This window comes from Tasmannia lanceolata, unplaced genomic scaffold (genome assembly GCF_043159265.1).
Source record: "Tasmannia lanceolata isolate RefF3 unplaced genomic scaffold, GAP_Taslan_0.1 ptg000006l, whole genome shotgun sequence".
Lineage (NCBI taxonomy): Eukaryota > Viridiplantae > Streptophyta > Magnoliopsida > Canellales > Winteraceae > Tasmannia > Tasmannia lanceolata.
The window spans coordinates 47,502,501-47,516,984 of NW_027518683.1; the positions used below are offsets into that span (position 1 = coordinate 47,502,501).

At 38.7% G+C, this 14,484-nt stretch overlaps 1 protein-coding gene across 3 annotated transcripts in view; it reads left to right on the forward strand.

The window, feature by feature from the left end:
* LOC143880410 (cytochrome b-c1 complex subunit Rieske-4, mitochondrial-like) overlaps positions 1–7,652 on the forward strand; it is a 23,835-nt gene extending 16,183 nt beyond the window's left edge. For 2 of the 3 annotated variants that reach the window (XM_077383392.1, XM_077383393.1), the window contains exons 3-4: positions 6,562–6,594; positions 6,767–7,652. In XM_077383392.1, the coding sequence (XP_077239507.1) occupies positions 6,562–6,594; positions 6,767–7,407 (674 nt within the window). In that variant the 3' untranslated portion in view covers positions 7,408–7,652. The remainder of the gene's footprint in view (positions 1–6,561; positions 6,595–6,766) is intronic. The other variant, XM_077383394.1, reaches the window with a different exon arrangement.
* Positions 7,653–14,484: the final 6,832 nt, after the last annotated feature.

The following is a 14,484-nucleotide window of genomic DNA, read 5'->3' on the forward strand; positions in this document are numbered from 1 at the left end:
GGTGTGTACCAAAAATCAGCCCTATAGGATCATCCTAACCCAATCAAAGTTGGAGGGGAAAATGGATAAACATTGTTTCTTCCCATTTTTTCCCTCCACAAATGGCAGGGTTAGGATGATCCTAAAGGGCTGATTTTTGGTACACACTCTATCCATGGAAGGGCCTTCCAAATGAATGCTTTGGATCCCCCCCAAAATGTGGCCCCCACTATGGTATGTGCAGCCATGCACATATAGCTTATCTATGCAGCTGCACATACTTCATTTCCTCTCTCTCTCTCTCTTCATATATATATATATATATATATATATATATATAGGGACATGATATTTTCCACGCCTTTGATGGATAAAATCCCCCCCTTTAACGTTATCCATTAACTTTCATTCTTTCAAAGGTAAGGAAAAACATTAAAGGGGGTGAATTTATCCTAAAGCAAGTGAACCATTCTCACAGAAAATGTTAAAGGGGGGGATTTTATCCGTCCGAGGGGGGGGGGGATATCATTCCCGTGTGTGTGTGTGTGTGTATTGTCTTTTGGCGGAATAATTACTCTAACTAAAGCAGCCTTGGCAAACCTTTGATTTTTTATATGTCAGTTTTTAAAATTCCATATATATACACACACACACACACACACACACACATATATATATATATATATATATATATATATATATATATGAGTTAAGTGAAGCTACACATACGTGTAGCTAACTTAGCTACACCGACGGCTTAAAATACAGTGGGCTCACATTGTTTGAGTGATCCAAACCATTCATTTGATAGGCCCTCACATTGATAGGGTGTGCTAAAAAAATCAGCTCCATTGGATGATCCCAACCCTTCAAACTGTGGAGGCAAAAATGGACAGATTTGTGAAGGTTTTTACACATCCATTTTTGCCTCCACAAATCGTAGGGTTGAGATGATCCTTTGGAGCTGATTTTTTGGGCACACCCTATCTATGTGAGGGCCCATCAAATGAATGGTTTGCATCACCCAAACAATGTGGGGCCCACTGTATTTTAAGCCGTCGGTGTAGCTAAGTTAGCTACACGTATGTGTAGCTACACTTTTCTCTCTCTATATATATATATCAATTATCTTTTGGAGGAATAATTACTCTAACTAAAGCAGCCTTGGTAAACCTTTGATTGTTTATATGTTAGTTTTTTAAATTCCCATATCCATTGCCAAGTGAATTAAAAAATTGCAAAGGGACTTTCTTTGAGAAGGTGAGGAAGAAGGAATATGGTTATAACATCTGATAAATGGGGAGGATGTTTGTCTTTCAAAGAACCAAGTAGGATTGGGCATAAACAATATCAAGTGGAGGAATTGGGCTCTATTAGGAAAATGACATTGGAGATATGGTGAAGAAAACCTGTCATTGCGAAGAAATCTTATCAGTTATAAATATGCAAACCGGAATAGTTTGTGGAACACTATTACACCCATGAATGGAAATGGATCAGGTTTTTGGAGGGCTGTGTGCATGGACTGGGAAAAGTTCAAAGAAGCTATCAGATTCAACGTTTCAAACTCATTGAAGATTAAATTCTGGATAAATAGATGGATAATGAACCACTTAAGAACTTAGAAGCACGAAGCGGGGGCGGGGGCGGGAGCGGGGGCGGGGGCGGGGAAGCGTGGGTTCTAGAAGAGTCTAAGTTTGGGAGCGCCATGGGAGTGTGTATGTAATATTTTCTTTATATATCTTTCAAAATTCAAGCACATCAAAAAATAATAGTTTCTAACCATTTTCATATGTATCTTTCAAAATTTAAGTACATCTAAAAGCTAATTTCTAACCATCTTCACCATCATCATTTGTGTGCACTCGTTCCTCGTGCCTTCTGAAGATGCACAAGCCTTTGTGCTTTCTCCAACGAATTACTTTGAAGAGTTGGAGGAGTTTGATATAAGGAAGTTTGTGATCGTGGGACTTATAGAGTAATAGAAGCAGGCTGTGAGTGTCATTAGAGCAGTTCCTGTCTCTCTGGAGTCGCGCTCCCTGGAAGCTCCTTCCTAAGGAGCGCGGAATCGAGGTTCCGAGGTGGGAGCGGCACCCCGAGAGGAGGTTCCTGCTTCTAAGCTTATGAATACGACTGAATGTTTGAATAGGGGGCCATTAACAAAGAAGTCAAGATCTATGACATGGTCAAGTGGTATGATGGGCAGATTGGTGAGGATAACCTTGATCAACGTGATTCTGTGGAAATTTTCCAGGGAGCTAACTTTCTTTCCATTCTCTCAATGTTTTTTTTTTAAAAGCGACATTTCTTTAATTCCAAATTAGCAATCGGGACCAGTAGTCCCAGCCTGCTATTACAAAAAAGTGGGCACACCCACAGTCAATGCAAACATAATCCGTTGGGAAAGATTACAGTATCCGATGTCCTTCAGATTTTCCTTATGCCTTATAGGAAACGTATTACTTCCATTTCCTCCCTCTGTGCTCCAGCCTTCGCCAGGTTGTCTGCCATTTCATTCGCCGATCTTTGACGGTGCTCAATCGTCGGTTTTAGCACTCTCATAAGGTCCAGTATTTCAGCGAGCTGATCTCGCAACCGCCAAGGCCCCTGCATTAGTAGAATCCCCTTCGACAATTAAGGGCTGTTGGTTATTCTCGAAGGCCAAAAACAAAAACTGCACTAGTAGAATCCCATTCTCTCAATGTTTGGATGACAAAAACTTTTTGATGGTTTGCCAATAAAAAGGGGAATACCAAGATAAGAATTCACTATGCACCTTTTTTATATTTCCGCAAAAGTCTCAATCTCTCAATCTTCCAACTTCACATCCATCACAAAAGATTTAGAGAAATTGGCCCTTTCCCCCGACATAGCCTCTGAACATCTTAGAACAACTTTTAGGTTTCTTACTTTTTAGATGTTTGGGTCGCCAAAGAGTAAAGTGTCATCTGTGTATTGGAGATGCTAGATTTCACCCCCTCCCCCCGGCTTAATTTCTTAAATCAGACCTCTTGCTCAGGCCCTCTCCATCATCCTACTCGGCCCCTTTGCCTGGATGGTAAATAGGAATGGAGGTAGAGGGTCACATTCGCGAAGACCCCTTGATGCCTTGAAAGAGCCTGTGGTCTTATTGACCAGGATCGAGCACCACGCTGATGACTTACAATTCAAGATCCAAGCTTGGATCGAGCACCACGCTGATGACTTACAATTCAAGATCCAAGCTTTCCATTTACTACCAAAACCCATTCTAGTTATAAGGTAATCAATGCGCTTCCAATCCACTCTGTCATAGGCTTTTTCCATGTCAACTTTATAGAGAACTCCAGATTCACACGACATTTTCTAGTAAACCCTACATCGAGGATTTGTCTTCCATTAATGAACACACTTTGAACATTGGAAAACATGGTTTTATTAACACTGGAAGTCATGGCTCCCAACACCTGTCGAAGTATATCAGGCATTGGCAACTCTACCTACAAGGCCGATGGGTCAGAAATTAACCAAACAATCTGCGCCATCTGTTTTAGAGATTAAGACAATAAAAGTTGTTTTGGTACATCTGTTAATCTCACCTCCGTCGTAAAACTCTTCAAAGAAGTTCATGATGTCCTTCTTGATCGAATCCCAGCCAACTTAAAAAAGGCCAGACAATCAAGGGCAATCAAGGGCAGGTCCTTAGATTACCATGGGGATTATATGGGGTTACTACTGTAATCGTTTTTTTTATGCCTCCTCCCATATATGGTTATACTGCGGTTGTGTTGTACCTTAGTCTTTAGTATTAAATTCATTATCTTTCAAAAAAAAAAAAAAATTTGAACTCAAACAGTAAGGCTCTGAACCCTAGGCCTTCGATAATAATTGGTTCCGAAACATACACAGAGATTTCTCCAATCAAACAAAAGATTTTTCCTCCTTTCCTCCTTTCCTCCACTGCTAATGGACATGTGACAATCACAGGTTCCTTCCCCTGGTAAGTTACTTTGGAAACAGGAAGTGCTTTTCAATTGAATCCCCAATTCCACCCCTCGAGGTCATGTCTAACTTCTCTTCCGACACGGACCCTGATACTGCGTTCTCAAATCGCTTTCCACTTACTTTCTTCTCCTTTACCTCTTCTGGCTTGACAGAGCTGGCTAGCAATCTTATGGTCCTCGTTTTCTGCTTAAAATTCTTCATTTTAAAAAATCTTATATGCTCTGTTTGGTTGCTTGAATTCGGCTGGGAGATTAGTAGAAGAAGAAGTCAAAGGGAAGAAGACAAGCATGGAAGATGGGTAGAACCGTAGAAGAATAGTGGAAGATTGGTAAGTAGAGTTTGGTTGCGTGGCGATCTGTGAGAAGATCAGTGGAAGATGTAGGGGTGTCATTACCAAAAGAGAGAGAGAGAGAGAGAGAGAGAGAGAGAGAGAGAGAGAGAGAGAGGGGAATAAGACAAGAATCTTCTCCTAATCTTCTCCCCAAATTTCACCAAAATGGTGAAAGATGGGGAGAAGATTAGAGGAGGGAACATTGCCGCCACGTAGCGGCCACTTAGGATAAAAGGTAATAATGATGTCTGGAAGATGCCTGGTGGTCAAAGGGAGTTTGGGCAACCAACCACACTTTGGGCAGATCTTCGGAAGATCATCGGCATTTCGAACGCCGATGATCTCCCCATTTGAGCAACCAAACAGAGCACTAGTGAATCTGGATCCATCAGAAAAGCATAAGAAATATTTTCATTCCTAGCTCTATCCATCAGATACTGGAGCCTAGCATCTAAGTTGGAATTCCTGCTAGCCGCCTCCCTTGCTGGGGGTAATAGATGGCTCACCACCAACATAAACAGCTCCCACAACTTCTTCTATTCTGTCGGACACCTGAGGAAACTGATGTTGAACTACTAATCTGAGCATTAGGAGCAGAACAGCTCCCACAACTTCTTCTATTGCTCCAGATCTGGTTTTACCCTGTTTACCTTAAATTTTTAGGTTTCCTACCCGCAGTTAGCTGGGATTAACTCCTGTTATCTGTTTTCCTTTGATACTTATGGGATCTTTAGATGGTGGTAGAGATGAGTCAGGTTCTACAATTGCTTCTTTTGTTCTATGTTCTGTTCTGATCCTATCTATAAGCACTGATAGCCTGTAAGTTTCCTCTATGGCTCTTTTTGAAAGGACTTGCATTCTTTCCTCAATAAGATCCAGGCCTTCTAATCAATCTCCTCTTGTAGTTATCTTTGATGGGGCTCTCCTCTCAGGACCTTCTGTTGCTAACTGTTTGTCAACCAATGGAGGGCCAGAGTAGCAGGAAGGGGAGGGGACAAGGGCATCCCTAATTCTGTTTTTATTCTAATTTTTTCCTGATTGAACTTTGGTCTTGAAATTTATTAGCATCTCCATGTCAGCTCTTGACCAGAGCTTAGAACAGATCTTACATCTTGCTGCGGGAGCCAAAATTTCAGATCTTGCACTTAGAGCATCTCCAGTCTCCCTTGTTTTCAAGTCTTCTGATCTTTTCTACCCTCTTTTGAATTCTCGTCTACACTCTCCCATTTCCGTTCCCACAATTCCTCTATTGTTTGGAAAACGATCTCCAGCCAGGGGACTGTCTTTTTATGGTGCTTCTCAGGTCCTATAAGCAAGACATATTTGAATGAGGCAGATTTCAGATCATTTCTCATGATTATGAGAATCTTCAGGAAAGAATTGAAAAACCCTCTTATAGTCGAGGGAGACTCTTCAAATTCGATTGCATGGGCTACACGAAAGAGAAGTGGGCCCTAAGTGCTGTTGATTTACCCAACCAGATGTATAAATTAGTCGTTACTCATACTTCATTGCAGGAAGGGTAACATTTATTAATAAAATTTTGTTGCATTTTAAAAATAAAATAAAATTGGAAACTCAATGAAATGACAGCAGTGTTAAATTTGTGAGCAGATAAAGCCACAACTGCTACCATTCAGGAAAAAAAATCGACAACTGCTACCATTAGGAAAAAATGCCACAACTGCTTCCCTTAGAAGTCTATCTCTGAATGGCTCCCTTAAAAACTTCTTCCATTGCTTTACCTGCGAGCAGATTAAGCCACAACACCTCCCATCTGCTGAGTCACTGCCCAACTGATTCATGATTTTTCAAGTCCAGACAGAACTTGTAATTTCAGTTCTGGGTTCATTGGGCAAGTTGGTTGAGTTGCTTGGATACAAGTCTTGGATTTTTTCACATGACTTATATACTTGATAGTGCTTATCAATATCCTTCATATGTCTAATTTTACTTAACTTTATCTCATGGAAACTAAGTTTACACCGGTTGTCTACTGGCTTATAGTCTGACCTTAATGGCGGCTCTTATTCTTTCCTGCTTTCATTGATCACTCCTATCTCTTTCTTGTTGGTTTGCTTTGGTGAATTGGTGTTTACTATCATTGATATCTTCCTTCTAAATGGTTACTGAGGGTGCACCCAAGCATGGTGTTTACTATCATTGATATTTTCCTTTCAAATGGTTACTGAGGGTGCACAAAAGCTCCATTTGAGTACTTTGTCAAGCGATAATACTTATTGAAGTTTCCAATGCCTAATTTGTAGGTAGCATTAATTTCTATGGTCCAGCACAAGCAGGTTATGGAGCTGTATTGTTTGTATTTCTACTACCAATGTCTATTTTTGTTTTTTTCTCCGTTAACGAGTTTTGATGCTATTCAAAAAAAGAAAAAAAAATTACCAATGAGTATTCACTTGTTTGTATAAGACAGTAAATATCACGGTGTCTGATAAATACGTAAATATGCAGGGTTTGCTTCTGAACCGCTTGTTCCAAGACATGACACGGGAATGCCTGACATTCCTGCAACAGTGGCGGCCGTGAAGAACCCAACCTCAAAAATTGTCTATGATGAGCATAATCACGAGCGCTTCCCCCCAGGTGACCCCAGCAAGAGAGCATTTGCATACTTTGTCTTGACGGGTGGGAGGTTCGTGTATGCCTCCTTAATTCGCCTATTGGTTCTCAAGTTTGTGTTGAGCATGTCTGCTAGCAAGGATGTCCTTGCTTTAGCCTCCCTCGAGGTTGACCTCTCAAACATTGAGCCTGGAAGCACTGTAACCGTCAAGTGGCGAGGGAAGCCGGTTTTCATAAGGCGTCGGACTGAAGACGATATCAAACTAGCAAACAGTGTCGATGTGGCATCCCTTCGCGATCCGCAACAAGACTCAGAAAGGGTTAAGAACCCAGAGTGGCTCATTGTTGTTGGGGTCTGTACCCATTTGGGCTGCATTCCTTTACCCAATGCTGGTGATTTTGGTGGGTGGTTTTGTCCCTGCCATGGATCCCACTATGACATCTCTGGAAGGATACGCAAGGGTCCCGCGCCATATAACTTGGAGGTACCCACTTACAGCTTCATGGATGAGAATAAGTTGATGGTAGGTTGAGTCTGATTCCTATGAGAGAATTGGCTTATGGATTTCAAACTCTCTTATCAAGTGTAAGACTCCATCTATTTTCGGAGAGTTTAGTATGTTTCCCTTATTTTATGTTGTTTTTTTCAAATCTGGATCTTGTATCTGCCAAAGTTTACTGGCTCAGAATTCTGAATAATTCTTTGCCTTGGGCATGTTACTAATATTTCTCGTGGTGTTGGAGACTATACAATAAGGTCATGCCTGCTATTTATCTACGGGGTTAGAGCAATATTGTTCCTTTGCATCTAATTACATGTCTAGTCATCAACCTGGTAGTCTTAGAGGACTACTGAACTGGTTCTCACTGCAGACCTCTTCATCTGTACAGCATAGGCCATTTGATCTGTTTAATTGTGAATAAGCATTAGTGTACAATCTCTACGGAGCTTGTACATACTCAAAACTGACCCCATTGACACCGTGGCCATACCTTGATCAAACCATGTTGATTTGATCAACCCTTGATATGTGGCTCTTCGATGGGGGAAGGACCACGCCAGTCGTCTGAGTATGTGTAGTAGAGCCTCCTTTTGGAGCTTTTAGTTACATTAGTTGTTAAAAGAGCTGTCGGCAAAGCCTCCCTTGTTTAGATCTTCAAACAAGGTGAGCCCCAATGAAATTTCTTGTAAATACATGTTATATGGGTCTGTAAGTGGGTGCCACCTTGTTCAAATATCTAAATAATCAGTTGTTGAGGCCCAGTAGTAAATGCATGATGCCAGTAAAATTATTTCTATAGATTGATCCTAAATTTCCATTGGTAGAGATTTTGATACAATGTAGTTCGTTGTTATGATCGTCCGATAGACCTGACTATTGGTACATGACCTATTGACATTGGACCAAACCATATGAATGGAATGGATCTCCGAACAAAGTTGGGTCTTCTGTATTTTAAAAAACGAAGTCTTTTTAGAATATGATCAAGATTTCATTTTTTTTAATTGGCTCTATTAGTCTGATTTCCCCTTCTAAATTTTCAAGAAAATAATTTACTTGTAGTGGCAGGGAGTCATCCTTTTTTATTCGCCATTGATAAAGTATGCACAAAGTGTTATAAGGCGAGGAGTGTCATTATCAAAACAGGGTGCAGATGTCATTCACTATATAAGACGGGTGCGGATATCATTCTCTATGGATCTGTTTCTTTAGATGTAAAAATGGACATAAAATTTGTTTTAGGTTGTAAAAAATGAACAGAAAACAAATTTTAGGTCCATTTTTAAGTCGAAAGAAATGAGCTCTGTGAATTTAGAGATTAAGTCCTTCTCATTGCCACCCATTTTCTTTTAGGGCCTGTTTGGATGCCGAGAAGATTTTGATTTGGATTTCTCACATTTGCTGCCCTTTTTGCGTTGTGATTTGGATCCGGAACAAATCCTTGGATTTTCAAATCAGAAACTGACAATGAAAAAAATCAGATTTCCAAATATGCTGTGGAAATAAGTAATTGGAAATCCAAAGATCTGTCAGTTTACTCCACCCTCTTTGCTCCTCAACCTCTCCCCTCTAGTAGGAAGTAACTCCTTCTCTCTCTGTCTCCCTTAACATGAGCTGGTGGATCAATTCCAAATCCAACTACAAAATATGAGGTATCCAAACGGGGTCTTATTTAATTTAAATTGTTACTAACCGCACATCCATTTAGTCACTCCGACATTATTCAATACATTAATGCTTGTTGGTAGGTTGAGTGGAGTTCTTTCCTATGTGAGAATTGACTTCTGGATTTCAAATTCTTACAAAATGGATGCGAATAAGTTGATGGCAGGTTGAGCCGAGTTTTTTTGGCCAATTTAGTATGTTTCCCTTATCTTATTTTTCAAATCTGGATCTTGGATATGCCAAAGTTTTCGGTCTCAGAATTCTGAATAATGGAAAACAAAAAGATCGATACCTATCATCATCATGAAAAAAACCTAAAACCCAAAAAAGATAATCAGAAACTAGAAAATCATCACCACGGCAATGAATGAACCAAACAATAATCAGAAACTAGAAAAGAATCAGGAAAAGGAAAAAGAAAAAAAAAAAACAAAGAAGCTTCGAATATGTTGGTAGAGATGTAGGAACGGATATCTCGCTCATCAAGAAGTTACACCCTACATCAGTCCATGCCGCCCAAACCATGAAGAAGGCAAAGATAAAAAGAAATCCCCCTGATAGGTAGGAACCCATGACACCAATGAGGATTCCGACAACAGTGAAACCTGACTTTATCAAAAACTTTCTCAGCCGGCTGAAACAAAAAAAAAAATAAAAAATCGGAAACCATAAAGAAAAAAAAAACCAATAAAAATGCTTGAAATACCTGGTGGTAGCGTCACCCTTCAACAGCCTACCAATCTCTTCTCTCCATGGTCCAAAGATGAATAGCGTACCCGCACAAGCAAAGCTATCATTAATGCGACGGTAGAGACCATATCCAACGCAGAGGATCCCTAAAGCGTTGATAGCAAGCTTCATTCCAACACTTGGAGCACGGTTCGGATTGGGATTTTCATTGGTGTTTCAAGGGGAATCATTTGTGATGGGTTTTCAGTGTTTTCAGGGAGAGACACTCTAATTTCTGATGGGTTTTCAGTGTTTTCAGGGCGGCTTGGCTGGTTTTCTCCCTCAAAAAACCTAATGTGTTTAGCAACTAATCCTACTTCTACCTCAGATGGGTTTGGGCGGCTTGGTCAGTTTTCTCTCTCCCAAAACCTAATGCAGTTAGCAACTAATCCTACTTCTACCTCAGATGGTTCTGTTATTCCAATGCATCTTATCACATGTCCACTCATCAAGCTTTTGTAGTCTTAAGGGGCTACTGTACTGGTTCTCATTGCAGATCTCTACATCTGTACAGCATAGGCTTTCTGATTGGTTTAATTGACAATAATCATTTGTTTTTTTTTTGAAAAAAAACTTTTGAAAATAGAAATTTCAGTGTCTGACTCATGTCGCGCTTGAGGATTGTTTTCCATTTTTTTTTCCCATTTTCCTTTTGAGTAGCTTTTGTGGTTGATGATCTTTGTAATGATACATGGACAAGTGATTTTAAAATATATTAATTCCCTTTATCAGGCTGATTTACCCTTCTAAATTTTTAAGAAATAATTTGATTGATATTGTGGCAGATAAAAACTGAAATGATGATTTGTATGGTAAGGATCCCTCTCTATTTATACTTTTTGTTGGCTTGGATTGGGATGGTCTCTGTGAATTTGAACTACCTCTTGCTCTTTTCTTTTTTTTCTTTCATACATATTTTTATTATTCACTGTATATAACCCCCAATTATCAGAGGCATCCAGTATTGCCAGCGCATTCCAACTTTTGACCAACGTGACAACCCCCTCACCCTACGAACAGCTTTCACAACAACAGAGGCTGTCTCATCTTATTGGATGCCCATCTTGGTGAATTAAGATAAGGAGAATTCTGCAACATCAAAATGCAACATCAATGACAAATGATATTTCCACACTTGTTCTAATATTTCAAACTCTATGAAAAGAAAGGGGTAGAGATATCATTTTATGAAGTAATTTACTTTAGTTTCCTCCCATATCTCATTTCACCAATTGAAATTCCCAAGCATAGTTATCCCTAAAATAGAAAGTAAAGTTAGATATATACATAACAATAATGTAAAATAAATAAAAACATATAATTTTATTTATATTACCACAAAATACTAGAAGTTTCTGAAATGTGATATAAAAATCAATATAACCTTTCAATCTATTACGAAGAAAGATAGAATAATTTGAGTTGGCTCTCTATAGAAGAAGGATGCTAGAAGAATGATTAGATATTTATAATATTGTTATTCACACAAATGCAATTTGCAATTCCCTGGGGTCATTTTTATCAAATGGTCATGCGGTACTCGTTTTTCATGCAAATTATCTTCTCATGCTTGCAATAGAGATGGCTCTTTGGGTTTTGAGATTCTATAACACAATGTGAGAATAAAACTCTACCAGAAACCCCCAAATAAAAAAAAGGGGAATGACATGAAAGGGAAATGATATTAACAACATCCATCTCTAGTTATTCCACCCCATATTTTTTTATTCCAAAATCCTCAGCTCGAAGACTACAAATCCTAAATCCTCCACTCGGATTGGTCTAAAAGGGGAGCGGAAATATCAACTCCCCTATGCTTTGGATATTTCCACTCCACTTTTAGACCAATCCACTCCGAGTTGGAGTGGATTAGTCTAAAAGTGGAGCGGAAATATCAGCTCCCTTAAATAAATAAATAAGTAATACATCAAATACAAAACATTATATAGGAAATCATTAAGTGCATTCCAAATAATCCATGGAATATTCATGGGCCCAATTGTCATAGATGAGCTGAGGTGAGAAGAGCTGAGATGGATGGAGTGGAGAGCATAAGAAGTAAAAAAAAAATCCATGAAAAGTAAAAAAAACAGTGAAAACTAGTTCAAATTGCGGTCTTTCTTTCCTGCTTTTGTTTTTCATGGACTTTTCATGCTCCCGTTACTCCCACCTCTCAAGCCTCTCCTTCTCAGTCCATCTCTCACAACCCCACTGATATTCCATGGAACATTTTTTTCAAGGTAGCCAAACATAGCCTAAAGAACAAATGATTCCACACTCAACCAAAACCCAACAAATAAAATACTAAAAATTCCTAATGGTCGAAATTCAACAAACCTTAACACGAGAACATAATATTGAGTTGTTGAATACGAAATACCAATAAGAAAAGAGAAAACGGTTCCTACCCATATGTGTAGAGAGTTCTCTACACACTAGCTTAAAAAACAGTGGGGGCCCATATTGTTTGGGTGATCCAAGCCATCCATTTTAAAGGCCCTCACATAGATAGGGTGTCTACAAAAAATCAGATCCATAGGATCATCCCAACCCTACGATTTGTGGAGGTAAAATGGATGTCTTTAAACCTTCACAAATTAGTCCATTTTTTGCCTCCACAGTTCGAATGGTTAGGATGATCTTATGGATCTGATTTTTTGTGGACACCCTATCTATGTGAGGGCCTTTAAAATGGATGGCTTGGATCACCCAAACAATGTGGGCCCCCACTGTTTTTTAAGCTAGTGTGTAGAGAACTTATCTACACGTGTAGGAACCGTTTTCTCATAAGGAATCATAATAAAGTACTGGACATGCAGTCATGCACGACCTTGTTTTGATAGTAGGGACGAATCACCTTGCTATGATTTTTTTAAGCAGCTGTCAAAAGCTCTCAGAGAAGTGTAAAACCAGGCAATTGGTCCCATTATCAAAACATGGTAGTGTGGATATCAGTCCCCTAAAAAAGCCCCAAAACATACTCACCAAACGAAAACCCAAAAAAAAACGAGAGATCAAAATCCATGAACAGAGTCCACGAAGTAATATAGAAAAATCACACATAAAATATTGCAATTTTTGCACAATGTTTTTAAAGAGATTTACTTTTCTCTGACTGAATTCCTTGATTGGGTCTAAATATCCGTGCTTAAATTGCTTACTGTATGTAAATTGAACTCTTCTCCAGCTTTGCCAAAATTAGCTGATATGCTTCCCTTAATTTATGTTGTTTTTCAAATCTGGACCTTGTATTTGCCAAAGTTTCCTGGTTCAGAATTCTGAATAATTCTTGGTCTTGGGCATGTTAATAATATTATTTGTGGTGTTGGAGACTATACAATAAGCTCATGCCTGCTATTATTTATGGGGTTAGAGTAATATTGTTCATTTGCATCTTATTACATGTCTAGTCATCAAAATTTATTTCTTGTTTGAGATGATATTGCCATACCTTGAAGCTCCCCAAGTTCACCCAAGGCCAAGCTGATAAGGGCGCACCCCTATTAATTTCCCTGGAAGCTTGGAAAGTGAGACCTTTTCTTCCTGAACTTGTCTTATGCAACCAGGAGTTGCACACCTCCCTAAATAATATTCCAAAAGAAAGATGAAGGGTCCTTTGGATAAAAAAAAAATTAAAGAAGCACTGACTGAAGAAAAGATAGAATAAAAGAGTCTCCTTGTTCAAACTTTTTGAATTTTGTTGGTGAGTCATTTTAGGCTCTGATTAACACAAGGAGGCCTTCGATGTTCACGAATAATATCTTTTTATTTGATCGAGGTTGGCAGGCTCGGAAATTCTATCTCCATTTTAGTCAAGAAGTCTGACGGTTTTTCCGGACAGGAAAGAAGGGAAACGTAGCGGATTTTTTTGACGAATGAAATGGCGAGCTTTCAGTGATGATAATGACAGTGATAAAGATTTCCCTTGAGTAGGCTGTTATGGCCGATGATCTTTGTAATGATTTATGGGAAGAAGTGTTTTTAAAATAGGATCAATATCACTATTTAAATCGCTTTATTAGTCTGATTTCCCATTTAAAATTTTTAAGAACATGTTGTGCCAGATAAAAACAGAAATGGTGATGGTGATATTTTGTAGGGTCTCGGGTGCATCCTCTGTCATTAACCTTTTTACTGCCTGCTGATCATCACTTTTCCTTAAAACTGTAATTAGGACTGGAGCGGATCTGATGAATTGGAGATTAAAGCCTTCTAGCACTTTTGATTTTCTTTTCTTTTTTATTTATAAATATTTTTACTTAAATGGTTAATAACATACTAGCATACCTTTTTTAGGGTATAACAAGAAGAGAACCATTAAAGGAATTAAAATTGTAGCCAAAATGCAAAAGAGAGGGAGATGTTGCAATATCAATTTAGGCAAATGAAACATCAATTCAATTCAGGTGCTCTCCTTTACCAATATTTCTACTCTATGAAAACAAAGAGGTAGATATCATTTTTCAAGTTTAACTTACTTCACTCTACTTTCCTCCGATATCTCATTTCTATTCCCCAGCATATTTTTCCTTGAAATAGAAAGTAAGGTTAGATAAATATATAACAATAATGTAAATTAAATAAGCACAATGTGATATAAAAACCGCATTCCCAATGAAGATAGAATAGAATAACTTGAGTTAGGTCCGTGTACAAGAAGGATGTTAGATGAAAGATTTGATATTTATAATATTGTTATTCACACAGATGCAA